General features: G+C 41.0%; 1 protein-coding gene across 1 annotated transcript in view; it reads left to right on the top strand.

Moving 5' to 3' along the window:
- Positions 1 to 2,066, top strand: part of LOC143927137 (ranaspumin-like) — a 43,603-nt gene extending 41,537 nt beyond the window's left edge. Inside the window, exons 13-14 of the mRNA XM_077451090.1 lie at positions 323 to 358; positions 2,058 to 2,066. Coding sequence (XP_077307216.1) covers positions 323 to 358; positions 2,058 to 2,066 — 45 coding nt within the window. The remainder of the gene's footprint in view (positions 1 to 322; positions 359 to 2,057) is intronic.
- Positions 2,067 to 18,292: the final 16,226 nt, after the last annotated feature.

The following is an 18,292-nucleotide window of genomic DNA, read 5'->3' on the forward strand; positions in this document are numbered from 1 at the left end:
TGTTGGTTTGTGATTTATATGGTATATGCATTCCTCATTCTGCTGTATGCAGCTAATATTACATGATATTACATACAGTAGGTGAACTGTGAGGTGGGATTGAGAAAAGCAGCCAGGAATCAAAGAACATTTTTTTTTAATTACATTTTCCAGAATAGAAATTTCACATAACTACTTTACATGTAAAGAAAAATAATGTCTTGTAACCGCTTTATGAGGTTTATTTACAGCTTCAAAAATGTACAGTATAAAGACCTAAAACAATATTCCACTTATTAAATAGCTTTACCTTAGTGTGTTAATTGTCTTATCTTTATTATAGAAAGTCGATTTGATTGCCAACTTAGCATGCACCTTGGTAAGTTTGAAATGCATTTGTTAGTAAATATGGCTTTGCTTATGCTAGCTTGCAAATATCATTAGTCTGAGATTTCACATTGTCAGTATAATCTGCTTTGGGTTTGGCTAACTCATATATAAAAGTAGAATAATGTCTTTAACCATTTGACCTCCGGAAGATTTACCCCCCCTTTATGACCATTTTCTTTGTGATGTGGCACTACATTACTTTAACTTACAATTGCACGGCCGTGTGACGATGTCCCCGAATAAAATTAATGTAATTTTTCCCCACAAATAGAGCTTTCTTTTGGTGGTATTTGATCACCTCTGCAGTTTTTATTTTTTGTGCTATAAACAAAAGAAAAAATTGAAAAAAATCAAATTTCTTCATCAATTTAGGCCAATATGGACTCTGCTACATATTTTTGTTTTTTAATTGGTTTGCGCAAAAGTTATAGCGTCTACCAACTATGGGATTTTTTTTTTATACTTATTAGTAATGGCGGCGATCAATGACTTATAGCGGGACTGCGATATTGTGGGGGACCAATGACACAAAAAAATGCCAAAAAATATGCACTGTCACTGTACTAATGACACTGGTTGGGAAGGGACTAACATCAGGGGCGATCAAAGGGTTAAATGTGTGCCTGACCAGTGCTTTATTACTCTGGGGGAAGTGCTTATACTAGGAGAAGGCATGGATCGGTGTCACTGCTTAGCAGCGACACAGGACACAGGACTATGAACTATGAACTATGAACTATGAAGGATCTTTGCCTTCTATACTGACAGAATGGCAATATGCCTTGTGTATATGGGCAGACCGCCATTCTGTCTATGTACCGAAGCATGCTGGTGCAAATGAAGTCCTACCCACCAATTAACTCCCATTGTGTCTAATCACAGTGGGAATGGTCCGCCGGGGGGCACCCCAGAATCGGAAGCGCCTTCCCTATATATATATATATATATATATATATATATATATATATATATATATTAGTATGCAGTCAGCAAGTGGTTAAGTACAGTTTATCTAAAGCAACAGTATATGTTCAAAGACAGAGTTTTCACCCTTACTAACAATAATAGCTTTATTGTTAGTGAGGGTGAAAAACTAATTATTATATCCAACAGTTTACTATTACATTCTACTACACCTAAAGAATTACTCTGGTCCAAACCAAATCTTCTCTAGAAATTACTCTTTAGAAAGTATTTGATGCTGCTTAACCACTTGCCGACCAACCGCCGTCATTATACTTTAAGACAGAGGCCGCAATGTCTGCCTGCCACCCGCAGGAAAGAGGGCCAGAACGGGGATTTGTCAATGTAAACAGACAGATCCCCGTTCTGACAGGGGAGGAGAGGGAGATCTGCTGTCCTAGTGATTAGGAACAATGATCTCTCTCCTCCTCCAGTCGGTCCCACCCCCCCCCCCACAGTTAGAAACACATCCCAGGGAACACATTTAACCTCTTGATCACCCCCTAGTGATAACCCCTTCCCTGCCAGTGACATTTACACAGTAATCAGTGCATTTTTATAGCACTGATCGCTGTATAAATGGCAATGGTCCCAAAAAATTGTTAAATGTGTCTGATCTGTCAGCCGCAATGTTGCAGTCCTGCTAAAAATTGCAGATTGCCGCCATTACTAGTAGAAAATAAATAAGTAATAATAATACAATAAATCTATTCCTCATTTTGTAGATACTATAACTTGTGCGCAAACCAATCAAAATACGCTTATTGTGATACCAAAAATATGTAGAAGAATACATATTGGCCTAAACTGATGAAGTTTTTATAACACTGACAGGGGTGCATGCAATGATCACATTTTATGTATTTATGTAGGACCTTTATCCCAAAAGGGGAAAAAAATTGTTTGTTGTAACTATGTACATTTTTGTAACATTAAAGAATCTGTAAAAGTTTTTAAAAATCATTTTCTATTTACCTAAATATGACCTACTGCGGCTAAAGTCCCATTATGAGGTTTTTTTCTATGTATATAGCTTAGGGATGTTGACATATCATTGGCTGCTTTTTTCATTTTGATATATATTTTAACAGTCTATTTATTGCAAGCCTGACATGAAGTAATATGGATTTCTATCAAAAGTTAATGTATATAATAAAATGTAAAATATTAATATAATGTAAGTTAATGTATATATCTCATTTCTTCCCAAGCTTAAGCCTGTATTGTGAATTAAGGCGGGAAACTACTTACTGCATTAATATATGTGTGGTAAGTTTATTATTATATGTATTTTCTTTCATTCATCTATCAGAATTTTACTTCAAGAAAATCAGACATTTCATCTTAAGGGAACCTGTGAGGTCAGAAATAAGGGGACTGCCAATGCTGTCTTTATATTTAAGGTGCAGGTTCCAGGGCATTCCTGGATCCTGGATTGACTACCTAGTGAACTGCTATCCTTGGATACACAAGCAGGAACTGAGTTTTTAGTCTTTTAAAAATACACCGTTACATGTTTGTTCAAATTTGTGACTACTTCAGAGCCTGTCCCTTTAAACCCATATCACCAATGACGGCTTCTATATTGTTATTCTTCCAGATAAAATGTAATGGTATTTTATCTTAGATATTTTATATTAGGACATCACTATCATCTAATTGTTCCCCTCAAACTATAAAAAAAAAAAGTGTGGGTGTGTAATATATATATATATATATATATATATATATATATATATATATATATATATATATATATATATATATATATATATATATATATATATATACTTAACCACTTCAGCCTCGGAAGATTTGGCTGCTCAATAACCAGGCCATTTTTTGTGATTCGGCACTGCATTGATTTAACTGACAATTGCGCAGTGCCCAAAAAAATTGACGTCCTTTTTTTTTTCCACAAATAGAGCTTTCTTTTGGTGCCATTTGATCATCTCTGCGGTTTTAATTTTTTGCGCTTTAAACAAAAAAAAGCGACAATTTTGAAAAAAAAAAACACAATATCTTGTACTTTTTGCTATAATAAATATCCCTAATTTAAAAAAAAAAAACAGCAATTTTTTTTCCTCAGTATAGGCCAATATGAATTCTTCTACATATTTTTGGCAATAAGAGTATATTGATTGGTTTGTACAAGAATTATAGCGTCTACAAAATAGGGAATAGATTTATGTCATTTTAATTTTTTTTTATTTTTTTTACTAGCAATGGCAGTAAACTGCCATTTTTATCCTGACTGCAACATTATGGGGGACACATCAGACACTTTTGACAATTTTTTTAAACCATTGACAATTATACAGTGATCTGTACTATAAAAATGCACTGATTACTGTGTAATATTTATTTTTTATTTAATGAAGTGTATTTTTTCCCCAAAAAATGCATTTGATAGACCACTGGGCAAATACAGTGTGACATAAAATTCTGCAGCAATTGTCATTTTTTTAACCTAGGGCAGTGATGGTGAACCTTGGCACCCCAGATGTTTTGGAACTACATTTCCCATGATGCTCCACCACACTGCAGAGTGCACGAGCCTCATGGGAAACGTAGTTCCGGAACATCTGGGGCACCAAGGTTCACCATCACTGCCCTAGGGTCTCTGCTAAAATTATACAGTGGCAGAAAAAGATTTAGACATTAAGTGGTTAAACTTCCTGCATTTACATATGGTTGAAAGCTTGGCAGACTGCCCTGATTATTTGTTTACACAAGAAGTTCTATCCCTTTGATCTAAGTAAGAGTTAGTTACAATGTTTCAAGTTCTAAACTTGGCAGATTGCCCGGGATGCTTTCCTTTGACAGTGAGCAGATAATCTCCCCACTTGTTTATATGAAAGAATCGCCTACTCTCAGCAGGAGAGATCGTCAGGGGGGTTAATCGAAATCGCAAATTTTTAACAATTAATCGTACAGCTCTAGTTCCTAGCTATTAGGGACTCACAATCTGTCTCTCCTCTCCTCACAGAACAGTGATTTGTGTGTTTACACACATGTCCCTGTTCTGCCTCTCGTGCCTGCAATCGCGCATGGCCATCGGTAAGTATCATTGCATCAGAGAGGTCATCTATCTCTTTTCAGTAGAACTTTACCCCTGAATAACAAAATGGCAACAACCGGGGGTTTTATTGCAGAGACATACTAGGGGGACGTTTACTAAAACTGGGACACACATAATCTAGTGCAGCTGTGCATAGTAACCAATTGGTTTCTAATTTCAGCATGTTCAAATAAAGGGTAACTCCACTATCATGGCAAAAAATAAAAAATAAATAATATAGCATGTATAGTTGTGACACAACTCATATTGTAATTTAATGTTATTAAAAATTACCTTTATTTTTTAATCTGCAGCACTAAAATATTTTGTAAAACCTAATGCAGTATGGTTACTTGGAGGTGTTCTATGCACAGATGGTGTACAGAACACCCCCCAGGAAATGTAATTTCTGTTTGTGTGATTGGCTCACTGATTTTCCCAGAAGTCTACACTAAGACACAAGTCAGATTTTGAGCATCCCCTACAACAAATATGTCATTTTTGGTATGATACTCTCAAAGGGAAATCATGTCTAATGGGATGCAGACCCTGCAGCCTTCCTCATTAGAGCCTTGCAGGTGTAGCAGCTGATAATTATAAAACCACTCCCATACAGATCCCATGCACATGGACACAGACATACTCCCTATTATGGCACAATGCGGGCCCATCTGGAGAGGCACAGATTTTCAGCGCAGGGATCGGTTTAAGGAATTGAAAACATTATGAAATGCTAAGAAGTGGTTGAAGAAAGAGACAACCCCCTCTTCACTTCCCACCCCACGAGTTATTTTTCCATTAGGCAGGTCCTGTAAGGGGCTAAATAATCTGCATGGTGGTATATGGAAAGGTGGCTCTGGAGTGAGGACTATGGAACCCACATGGATCCTCCTTTCCTTTAGTTGGTATATTCTACTAGGTAGAATGTTTTGGTGTAGTGTGAAGTTGTTTCATATTTTTTTTGGATGTCTGGTATACTTTGCAGATGCGCCTAGAAAGGGAAAAACTGAGATACATGGCAATGATTTAGGAGCTATATATGTCCACCTAAGACATAAACAATGGCCAGTTCATTGAAAATTATATCCTATAATGTGAGGGGCTTGTGTTCACCCCATAAAAGGAGACGCCTGTGGCAGGAACTACCTTATCTTGTGGCAGACGTGGTCTTTTTACAAGAGACACGTTTTACAATAGGATCAATACCTCGAATGCCCTTACTTCCATATAACCAGCTTTTGTAAGGCATTTTAGCAAATTTTTTCCTACATTTTTGTGTGCATTCTAGAAACACATGCAAAATGAATTAATTAATTAATTGTTAATAGCACCCCAAAAGTGCCTAGCAAATGTACTCTTTGTCAAAATACGTATAAAAACCAAATTAAAATGCACGTTAAAGTGCCAAAATACATGCTAAAAGAAACACCAAGATGAGCCTTACACACCACACCAAAGTGTGTGTTAAAAAAACCTGTGCCAAAATGTGTGTTTAGAAAAGCGGTAAAATGCACAATAAAAAAAACCCACGCTAGAGCCTCGTTAAAAAATAACAGCATGTTAAAAACTGAAAAATGCGTGTAAATAATGCCAAAATGCACAATAAAAAGGGGACAAAGTGCACATTTAAAGAATGTGTAATTACACCATATTTGTATCTTTGGTTTCACTTTTTAAACTTAGCTGCTCTGTAAGATAGCTCACAAGGCAGCCCTCCCCCTGCTACACAGATCTCAGGTGTTCTCAGAAGAAAAACTTCTCCTCTGTTCGCCTTCTGAGAACAAACAATCTCTGCTTCACCCAGGTTCACACTGACAGTGAGATTGAACTCGCACAATTTCATTCCCGCATGTTAGTTTGACTTTGGGGGCAATTTCAGAGACATCTGTGCACAGATGTCTATACAAATCGCACCCCAAAGTCCCCAAAAGTAGTAAAGAAACAATTACTTTTGGGAATCAGTGCAATGTTTTTGAGCTCTTTGCAATAAAAGTAGCAACTATTCATGCAAAAATAGTTGTTCCTAGATCATTGCTTAGGCTGCTTTCACATTGGGGCGGTGCGGGCGTCGGCGGTAAAGCGCTGCTATTTTTAGCGGCGCTTTACCGTCATTTTAGCGGCGGTCTGCGGGCGCTAGCGGGGTGGCTTTAACCCCCGCTAGCGGACGAAAAAGGGTTAAACCCGCCCGCAAAGTGCCGCTGCAGCGGCGCTTTGCCGGCGGTATTGCTGCGCTGTCCCATTGATTTCAATGGGTAGGAACGGTTTAGGAGCGGTGAATACACCGCTCCTTCACCGCTCCAAAGATGCGGCTAGCAGGACTTTTTTCACTGTCCTGCCAGCGCACCGCCCCAGTGTGAAAGCCCTCCGGCTTTCACACTGGAGTTAAAGGGGCCGGTTTTTTTCAGGCGCTACACAGGCGCTATTTTTAGCGCTGTAACGCCTGAATACCGCCCCAGTGTGAAAGCAGCCTTACTGTATTAGAGCCCGTTGCTGACGCTTTGCATGAGATCTCAGCACTGATTGAGAAAAGGGGTTCTTTATTTCTACAAACTATGGGGTTGATTTACTAAAACGGGAGAGTGCATTATCAGGTGCAGCTCTGCATAGAAACCAATCAGTTTCCATTTTTTTCAAAGCTTAATTGAACAAGCTGAAGTTAGAAGCTGATTGGCTACCATGCACAGCTTCACTAGATTCTGCGCTCTCCAGTTTTATTAAACCAACCCACATGCAACTGTTTTATATCCAGGTTCCGACAATGTCTTTAAAACAATTTGTAGTAGAATTTGCATTCATTGTTCTGCTAGAGTTCGTGAGATCGGTGCTAGTTACTATGCTGCCCAACAATATATTTTTAACATGACCATAACAGAGGTAAAGCCAATGTTCACACTACTTACAATCCAAATGTCTAAAAATGGTGAAGGAGGTAGTGAGAGCAGTATTGGTGAGCAGACAGCACTTACAGCATATGGTAGCTCTTCCTTCTTATTTCCAGACATTCTTCCAGAATAGTCATGTTTTGTTGAGTACATCACACATTTGTGCTTACAGTTGCAGGGAAGCCACCAGACTATGACATTGTGACATCAAGCCAGGGCAGGTTCCATAGAAAGAGACATTTAAAACCAGAACGCAAAAAAACCTTCATTCCTTTGGGTGATACCAGTGTCACAGGACTTGGAGTTGTGCTGGATTTGGGTGGGAAAATTGCACATGGGCAAACAGGTTAACCTACTCAGTGTAAATCAGATTTGGTTTCTAAGCAGGGTGGCACAAAATATGAGATATAATTAATAATGCCTGGTAAATGCCTCATGGTATAGAGGAGGAAGAGGAGACATCTGGAGGGAAAAGGAAGAGAAGCGTGTACAGTAAGTTACACGATAAAAGAAAGAAAGGGGAGGCACAAAGGCCTGGAAATTGCATAGGACCAAATCTGATGACTGAGTGGTGGTCAGAATAGGAGAACCATGGCAAGGGAAGAGTAGATCAGAGATGGAGGATGGAAGAGGGTACTAAATATTCATGATTTTCTTCTTGGATTCCATGAGTGATGCTATTGACCATGAATATTTTCAGTTTACTGTATCTTATAAATTCTGATATACAACACATCTGACATCACACTTGTGGTCACCAACACCACCTTCTGCAACAAAAATGCATAGACTTCATTGCCTCCATAGACAATGACTCCATCACTCACTAGGCCTGTAGGCTAGAGAACAGGGCTAAATTGTCAGTTCAGTACTTTAATGCACAGCCTCCATTACAATGGAATCATAACTGAACAGTGCACCAAGTTTTGGGAGACTAATGAAGAGGGTTTTGGATTAAACATTTATGAATTGCCAGAGGAGCAAATATTTCAATATTATCTCGTATGAATAGGTGTGGTGTTATAGGACTTATGCCGCGTACACACGACCGGACTTTTTCGACAGACTAGGTCAGACAGAATGAATCTGTCGGATATTACGATCGTGTATGGGCTCTAGCGGTCTTTTTTCCCAAAAGTCAGACGGACCTAGAAATGTTTCAAATCTTTCTGACGGACTCGAGTCTGGTCGAAAAATCAGTTTGTCTGTATGCTAGTCTGACGGATAAAAACCGACAGTAGGGCAGCTATTGGCTACTGGCTATGAACTTCCCTATTCTAGTCCGGTCGTACGTCATCACGTTAGAATCCGTCGGACTTTGGTGTGATTGTGTGTGGCCAAGTCCTTTCGTTTGGAAAGTCCATCAGAACTCCGCCAAAAGTCAGTCGGGAAGACCGTCAGACCTAGTCTGTCAAAGTCTGGTCGTGTGTCCGCAGCATAAGAGTTTTGGAGATTGATGAAGAGGGTTTTGGCTTCAAAATGTCAGAGGAGCAAATATTTCAATATTATCTCATATTAATAGGAGCAGTGTTAAAGGACTAATGCTGCGTACACAAGATCAAACTATCCGGCGGACAATCCGCCCGTGTGTGGGCTCCGGTGGACTTTTTTTCCCCAAAAGTTCAACAGGCTTAGAAAGTAGTTTTGACTCAAAAATTGTCCACCAGACTACAATCTGGCCGTGTGTGTGCTAGTCCGCCGGACTTTTGAAATGAACGGACTTTACCGCACACGGAGGAAAGTCCGTTCATTTCGAACGCGGCTCCAGGTAGCTGGGACTAGCGAGATTGACACATTGCTGGCCCCGTCACCTGGTATGGATTTAAAGGGGAAACCTTATGCTGAAAAAACGGCATGGGGGTCCCCCCAAGGTCCATATCAGACCCTTATCTGACCACGCAGCCTGGCCGGTCACCTGGAGCCGGGTTCAAAATGAACAGACTTTCCTCCGTGTGTGGGCAAGTCTGTTCATTTCAAAAGTACGGCGGACTCCTGCCATAGTCCGGCTGACCTAGTCTGCCAGAAACGACCAGTTGTGTGTGGACAGGTCCGCTCTTTCGGAAAGTCCGGCGGACTTTTTGGCGGTTTGTCCGCCAGACTAGTCTGATCGTGTGTACGCGGCATAAGAGGTTCTATCTTATTATACATATTAATGTATGTTGTTTTTAATCTAATTACTGATCAAAACACTTCCAAAAGTCACATATTTAAATCTATGTTATTCTTGTCATTTTTTTTTTATGTGCAGATAAGAGATACACATACAACAATCTTAATGCTGCAGTACTGAATGCATTATATTTATTTTTTTATTTATATGACTCATTTGAACTTATTTTCTAGGTGCAATTTGGATTTCAAACTTAGCAAATAGGACAGCATGAAAAAAAAAAAAAAAATGAAATCAAATCTATTATTTTCTCTGATTTCTTACATTTTCTTTCTTACATATCCATGCGCCATTAAAATCTTAACTCTAACTTTATTCTCTAATCAATAAACTTTATTCAAATCAATGAATTGTGTAAATGTGTTTTATTTTTACACTGAATATTTAGAATATGATGTGTAAAGTATACAGTTTATTATTTGGGAAGGATACATTTTGGAGCTTTCAGTATAAGGTATTGTACTATAATTTGATGTAATTTAAATGATGTTGATTTTACATTAAACAATGAAAATATTGCCTAACATCTCAGAATTTACCCTTAAATCATAATAATAGTCATAAATATATAAGTTAGCTGTATATAGCTCCTTTAAGTATGTGAGGAGATTTCAAATGCGCATCATATGATGTGTCCTTATAATAATATTCCATAGTCAGGTTGAGATAACCATAGATGACAACCTGCAAGTACCATTCATACACTGACAGCGCAGCAGCCTGTTAGTGCTCTGTCAGTGTATGAATGGTACTTTCAGTAGTCAGGATACATTTGGAGTTGCTGTGATCACTGATATCCCTGGCGGAGATCTTTATATTTACCCTGTGCCTGCTGGTCCGTTGGGATTTCCATCTGTCCACAGAGGGGATGGTCGGCTTGTACAGCTTGACAGCTACATCATACCATACTGATTCCATGCTCAATAGACCCACCGCCGTATGGTGAGTTGGGTCCATTCCGTCTGGTAAGGTACCCTCTTATATTCCCCATTTCCTGGATGGTGAAGGCACTCCTGGGTGTATTGTCTCCATTGTTTACACACTTCTCTTAAAGACTGTGGATACCCCTCACTAGTGGAGTTTTCAGTCAGTAATTTACCATTGGATTTATATGGACTGATGCCGCGTACACACGACCGGACTTTTCGAGGGACTAGGTCCGACGAAGTTCTGACGGACTTTCCGAATGAACGGACTTGGCCACACACAATCACACCAAAGGCTGACGGATTCGAACGTGATGACGTACGACCAGACTAGAATAAGGAAGTTCATAGGCAGTAGCCAATAGCTGCTCTCGCGTTGGTTTTTGTCCATCAGACTAGCATACACACAAGCAGATTTCTCGGTAGGAACTGGGTCCGGTGGAGTTCCGGCGGAAAAATTTGAAATATGTTCCATTTCTAAAGTCTGTCGGATTTTTGCAAATCAAAAGTCCGCTGCAGCCCACACATGATCGAATGGTCCGCCGGAATCGTTCCGTCGGACCTTTGATGTCGAAAAGTCCGGTCGTGTGTACGCGGCATAAGATATATGTTTTCTCATTTTGCGGTGTGTTGAATACATACCATATATTTATTCACATATATGATTATGTTTTATTAACTTTCTTTTGTTAATATGTGTTGGATTGAGTGTACTTTTTACTCTATTTAGGTTCTGAACAGGGCCATTATCACTTACATGTGACATAAGTGGATTTCCATATATTTATCTTTCACATATGGTGTAGGTTTTATACTTGTATTATGTATTTGTAGCAGAGTATTAATTTTTTACTTTCTGGAACACGCATTTTACCATTTACACAGGGCATCTTTTAGCCCTTGTACACACGGTCGGACACAGCTGTCCGAAAATCCGATCATTCAGAACGTGATGACGTTATTTTGTTACGACGGGACTACGTTCAGGCTAGTAGCCAATAGCATTGGTCTAGGAATTTGATCTGAGCATGCGTGGCACTTTGTCAGATTAGAATTCTCTACAAACGATCGGGCAAAATCCGATTGGATCATGTTGTTGGAAAATTTTATAGCCCAGCTCTAAAACTTTGTCGGTTGGATATTCCGATGGAAACAGTCCGATGGAGCCCACACATGGTCGGATTATCCGACAACACGGTCCGATCGGACATTTTCCGTTCAAATGTCCGACCGTGTGTACAGGGGCTAAGAGTATCAGCCCTGTGGCCTTTTTGGTCATGGTGTGATTCTCTGGTGTATGAGATTTCACATATTTATTATACTTTATGAGTGCTACACTTTTTATCTATGTATCTTCTCACAATTAGTCTTGTTGTGTTGGCTGCTTTTCACTTTGGGTTGGTGCAGTATTGTTCTATTATTATTCAGCACAGGATTGGGACTGTGGCTTGCAGTCCAACTAAAAGTGACGGTTCTGCCGGCCAGAGAACCTGTCAGTGGTTGGAGGTAGAAGGGAATCTGTCACCACAAAGTGACCAATCACCTTTACCAGGGACCACAGTGAGTACCTGAAGCAAGTACCGGAATCATATTCTCACTGAACGGGCATGGTGGAGAATCATGAAACTTCAGGTGGTGATCAAGTCAGGGACCCAACCAGCAGAGGAGATGCCTGCAGAGGAGCCTTGAGTGTTAAGCTAGGGACTAAGCCAGTTAGCAGGGGTGAAGCTTGAGAAGTAGGGGTGTCAAGCTAGGGACTCAGCAGAGAAGCGTCTGTGACGCTTGAGGGGATACCACCGCCAACCTTTGATGAGCTGAAGGAAATCATAGTCACTGAATCAGTGGGTCTAGTGCGAGACCAGGAGCTCAATATTGAAGAACTACAAGGAGCAGTTGTAGTGGAGCTGAAAGAACTGATACGTTTGAGTTAGGAACTGTTAAAGTAATGTTGCCATAAGAGACAGCAATCCTGCACATGCAAAAGTTGCACCTTTCTGGGGCCTTTTCCTGTATGGCTGTCCTCCTATTGAATTCTCAGTCTGCAAGTTGAGTTTGAAGTTATCTAAGCGTGTCCTGGCCCTAAACCTCTTTCACCCAAAATATATAAAAATGACTGTCAAAAGAAATAAAACCTCTTTTACATCTAAGCCCTTGTACACACGGCCGGAGATTTTGACAACCAAATCCGTCGGATTTTGTTTGTCGGATTTTGCCCGTCAGATCTTGTCCGAAACTGTTGCATACACACAGTCGGACTAAGTTGTCGAAAAATCCGATCATTCAGAACGTGATGGCGTAATTTCGTTACGATGGGACTAGTAGCCAATAGCTTTGATGTAGGAATTTGATCTGAGCACTTGGTCCAATCAAAATTCTCTACACATGATCGGAGTATGTCCGATCGAACCAGTTAGTCAGAAAATATTTCCAACATGTTGGAAAATTGGGTCCGACGGATATTCCGACGGAATCAGTCCGATGCATACCACACACAGTGGGATTATCCGACAACACGGTCCGATAGGACACATTCCGATGGATTCTCCGACCGTGTGTACAAGGGCTAAGAAGTGTCTGTCGCCCAATGACTTTCGCCATCCTTGCACCCACTATGTCTCACAACCCACCACATATTGAAGGATGTCAGCTATCTTTGGCCTTGGAGGGTCCCATTAGACCAAAAGAGGTAAAAGACCTTGCTACATATACTGTATATACAGTATCTCACAAAAGTGAGTACACCAGTCACATTTTTGTAAATATTTTATTATATCTTTTCATGTGACAATGTCTAAACTGCTGTGAGGGTGGTACTCCCTTTTGTGAGACACTGTATATATATATATATATATATATATATATATATATATATATATATATATATATATAGCACTTACCCCCAAAGGAGCTGCTGGTAATTGATTGGGACTCTGCCTTTCACCCCCCAATGAATTTGCTCTACCCACTTGACACAGCTGTGGAGCAGTGTTGGTATGAAACCCAATAACAAGGAACAACCCACCAATAGCAATATATATTGCACCCCTATCATTAACTCAGTATCCGTTGTTCCACCTGCTATGCAAATAAACAACCCCTCACACCAATTATATTTTAACCAGACCGTAAATTTACTGAAGTCTGATCTAAGATAATAATCACAATAACAATTCAGAATGCACAGATTTAGAACAAAGTTAAACTTAAATGTTTGCAAATAAATCTAACTCAAAACTTCCCTAGGTTATGAATGCAGGCGTGTCTCCAAGTGGGACTAATGCTCACAGTGATAACACCTTAACACTGGCCACCTTCCCACTTCCAGTACAGCCGCACAAACACCCACCGAACCTGCAGTACACTAGCAAGCACTAAAAAGAACCATACCATACAGTACATATGCTCAAGAGCTCCCCCTGCTGTGTAATGTAGATCTTAGAGTAACAGAATCAGAAGGCCTTATAATGAATGGCATAGTCTCTTGTCTTCTTTCTTCAGCTAGCCATATTATACTGCAGTATTTGTATTCCAGTGAGTGAGCAGATGATAAAGTAGCATAAAGTGGTTGATTAATTATAAATTTGGTTAGGCAGCACACTTGTAACCTCCCTCTTGTGAGGATAGATGGATGGATGGTACCCGGGCCTCGTGAAATAAGAAACAAGGTTTTGCCTGTAACATCTCTCTTTGAGGACTTGGCTTTGGGATCCAGTGCTTTGGTGCACAAAATTTAAGTTGCGCAAAAGGTTTTCCGGCAGAGTCTTCTACAGGTCCAGGGAAGAGGATCCTGTGAGTAGGAGCCCAGAACCCTGAAGGTTGGCGTAATGTTACCCGCCGTGATGGGTGAAGGTTGGGGCAGGTAAAAGAGGCACTAAGAAATCACCATCTAGATCTAGGGGTTCTGGGCATGCCTGCAGGATACCATCCCCCCTGAAAGACTGGAGGCAGCCTCACAGGATGATTTTGTGTCCCTGTCAGGCTTTGCAGCCTCTCCCAATGTTGTAGCCTCTGTGTATGTCACTGAAGACTAAGGATGAGCTGAACACCCCCACCCCCGGTTCGGTTCACACGAGAACCTGTGAACAGACCTAAACTTCGTGTGAACTTTAGAACCCTATTAAAGTCTATGGGACTTGAACGTTCAAAATCTAAAGCGCTAATTTTAAAGGTTAATATGCAAGTTATTGTCCTAAAAAGTGTTTGGGGACCTGGGTCATGCCCCAGGGGACAGGTATCAATGCAAAAAAAGTTTTTAAAATGCCAGTTTTTTCCGGAGCAGTGATTTTAATAATGCTTAAAGTGATACAATAAAAGTGTAATATTCCTTTAAATTTCATACCTGGGGGATGTGTGTAGTATGCCTGTAAAGGGGTGCATGTTTCCCGTGCTTAGAACTGTCCCTGCACAAAGTGTCATTTATGCAGGAAAAAAGGTAATTTAAAAGCACTCGAGGCTATAATGAATTGTTGGCTCCCGTAATACAGAGAACAGCCATTGAAAGTCATTGATAAAAAAAAAAAAAGCATGGGGTTCCCCCAAATTCAATTACCGGACCCTTCAGGCCTGGTATGGAATTTAAGGGGAACTCCATGCCAAATTAAAAAAAAAATGGCGTGGAGTTCCCTTTAAAATTCCATACCAGACCCTTTATCCGAGCACGCAACCTGGCAGGCCCCAGGAAAAGAGGGACGGATGAAAGAGCACCCCCCCTCATGAGCAGTACCAGGCCACATGCCCTCAACATTGGGAGGATACTTTGGGGGTCTGTGACCCCTCAAAGCACCTTGTCCCCATGTTGATGAGGACAAGGGCCTCATCCACACAACCCTGGCTGGTGGTTGTGGGGGTCTGCGGGCGGGGGGCTTATCAGAATCTGGAAGCCCCCTTTAACAAGGGGACCCCTAGATCCCGCCCCCCCCGTTTGAAATGGTAAGGGGGTACAAAAGCACCCCTACCATTTCACAAAGTAAGTGTAAAAGAATGTTAAAAAAGACAAACACACTTTTGAAAAAGTCCTTTATTAAAAATAAAAAAAAAATAAAAAAAGATTCCAGCGGTAGTAATCCACTCTTGCTATCCAGCGACGGATGATCGTCTCTCCGGGGTCCAGTGATGGCTTATCTGATCCAGCGATGGGTGATCTCTCCGTCCAGCACAGCGCAGTCCATCCATCCTCTGTCTCCACTGGCGGACTGACAGGTGACAGAGGGGGCTGGGTCACCCACACGTCATTGGGGAAGCCTTCGGTGATTGGACACTGGCTAACCCCAATTAAGGAGAATTCCTCCCCTATATAAATATATTTCAAAATAATCTTTTAGAACCAAATCTTTCTTGGGATGGTGCCTCTGTAGGAGTATTAGTGTTCCATGCTCACCCACCCCTACAGATATCCTCACCATATCCTCCCCTATATAATCCCTCCCAGTATTTTCGCCAGTGTATGAGGTATTTGGTCACGTAAAACATGTGCTACAATCGATGGGATTTGGAGAACATGTCCTAACATATATCACAGCACTTTATTCGTCCCCGTCGGCTAAAATCAAAATTAACGGTCACCTGTCGGATGCCTTCTCCCTGTCCAACGGAACCAGACAGGGTTGTCCTCTCTCCCCCATACTTTTCGTTCTCACCATGGAACCAATGCTTCAAAGAATCAGGGAAAATCCATCTGTCAAAGGGGTACAGGTCAAGGATATCCAACACAAAGTAGCGGCTTTCGCCGATGATGTACTCCTGTTCCTCACTGATCCGATCACCACAATACCCAATCTATTACAAGACTTTGCCCTGTTCAAGGAAATTTCCAATCTCCAAATTAACTTTGGTAAATCTAAAGCCCTTAATATCACTCTATCTGAAGATGTTGTACAGTTATATAAAGCCAATTTTCCTTTTAGTTGTGAATCGCATTCCATCACATATCTGGGTATACAGCTTCCGGCCAAGTTGGGAGACTTATACCTCAGAAACTTTTTACCACTTCTTAACACCCTCAGACAGGACCTCGAACTTTGGCATAAACAATCCTTTTCCTGGTTTGGTAGAGCGGCGATCCTGAAAATGAACGCCCTTCTCAGACTCTTATACCTTCTACAGACAATCCCTATTAAACTTCCCCTAGCGTTTTTTTCCATGTACAAAAGTATTTGCTTAAAATTCTTATGGGCGGACAAGCCTCCCCGCATCAAATGGGACACCTTAGTAAAACCCATTGGGCAAGGGGGAATAGGGCTACCAGATGTACAGAAGTATCATTGGGCTTGCCTCTTGTCCAGAATAGTTGACTGGCACATACATGCTGACATTAAAGCTTGGGTGAGACTGGAGAGTGCTTTTTCATCAATCCCAATACACCACCTACCCTGGATCAACTTTCGCTCCACGTTATCAGACACCTTAAAACACCCCCTAATAGGCCCAACCATACACACCTTTAGTCGTGTCTGCCAGAGGTCACACATAGCTCAAACTCCTGGCCCAATGACCCCGCTGGATGAAAACCCAGATTTTCCTCCGGGCTTGCTTAATTGTTCAACTACTCTCGATAAGGCATTCACCGCCAGGAAGGCAGGAGCTTTTTTCGACAAGGGGGAATTAGTCCCCTTCTCCACCCTCACATCCCGATTCCCCGAATGGGAATTATCGTTTTTTCAATTCCTTCAAATTCGCCACTTTTTACTTCGGACGTCCACATCACAACAATGGAGTAGAGCTCTCACCCCATTTGAAACCTTGTGCAATAGCAGGGACCCTGTTAAACACCCTATCTCCCAACTGTACACCATGCTATCCCCAACGCCATCTAAATCGGAAAACCCTTACGTCCAGAGATGGGAACATGACCTAAACATAATGTTGACTCAAGAGGATTGGGATAATATTTGGCTTAATATACAGAAAGGCTCCTTAAACGTGTCGATACAAGAAAACGGTTACAAAATATACTCACGTTGGTACAGAACTCCCGATCAGCTACACAAATGTTATCCCCAGGTCCCACCCACTTGTTGGAGGTGTGAGGGAGCCAGGGGAACTCTCTTGCACATCTGGTGGGAATGCGACCGAATCCAACCCTTTTGGGTCGCAGTTCACCATCTCATCGCGAAAATCACGACATACACGCCAACATTTACTCCAGCTCAATTCTTGCTTCACCACACCTCTTTACCACAAAGGCAATACAGGAAGTCCCTTATGCACCAATTAACGCAGCAAAACTTTGCATCCCTACACACTGGAAATCAAACACCCCTCCTAACGTCGCAGTATGGTTGCAGAAGGTATCCAGAATTGCAGAGATGGAAGCCCTAATACACCAAGCCAAAGAAACCTTGCATAAATTCCAGAATACATGGGCCTGCTGGCTGCAGTTTCAACAATCAGAGGAATACAAAACACTTCTATGTAACCAATAGCTTGACCTAGGGGTGATCCTCACGTGCGTACCTACTTCAGGATATGCATATTTGACATCTGTATCTCACTATCCTATATTCCCTTTAACCTACCTCCTTTACCCCCCCCCCCCCCTATACTTAACAATTAGTAGCAACTGTGGTTGACCCTTATACTGTCTCTAAACCTCACTGACATAGTTACTTTCAAACCTTTCATGTCACAATCTCTAGTTGACGATTGGGCTGTCATTATTCACTAACAATGGGACGAGGTAATTTTTCTTTCTTTTTTTTTTTTTTTTTTTTTGTACCTTATAATTTTTTTTTTTTTTTTTATTGGACTCCCCACCCCTCTCACAGTCAGATCCCAGTAGGGGTGAGAGGGAGGGGGAGTGGAATACCAGGGTCCAGAATCTTCACTTACTAGCCCTTAGGAGTAGAAGTTATGGTTTATTCTCCACCACGGTGGGTCTCATAAAACCCACTCAAGAATTACCTAATCCATACACTGACGACAG

The sequence above is a fragment of the Lithobates pipiens genome, unplaced genomic scaffold (assembly GCF_037356315.1).
Source record: "Lithobates pipiens isolate NorthernLeopardFrog02 unplaced genomic scaffold, aLitPip1_a1.2 Scaffold_23, whole genome shotgun sequence".
NCBI classification, from domain to species: Eukaryota; Metazoa; Chordata; class Amphibia; order Anura; family Ranidae; genus Lithobates; species Lithobates pipiens.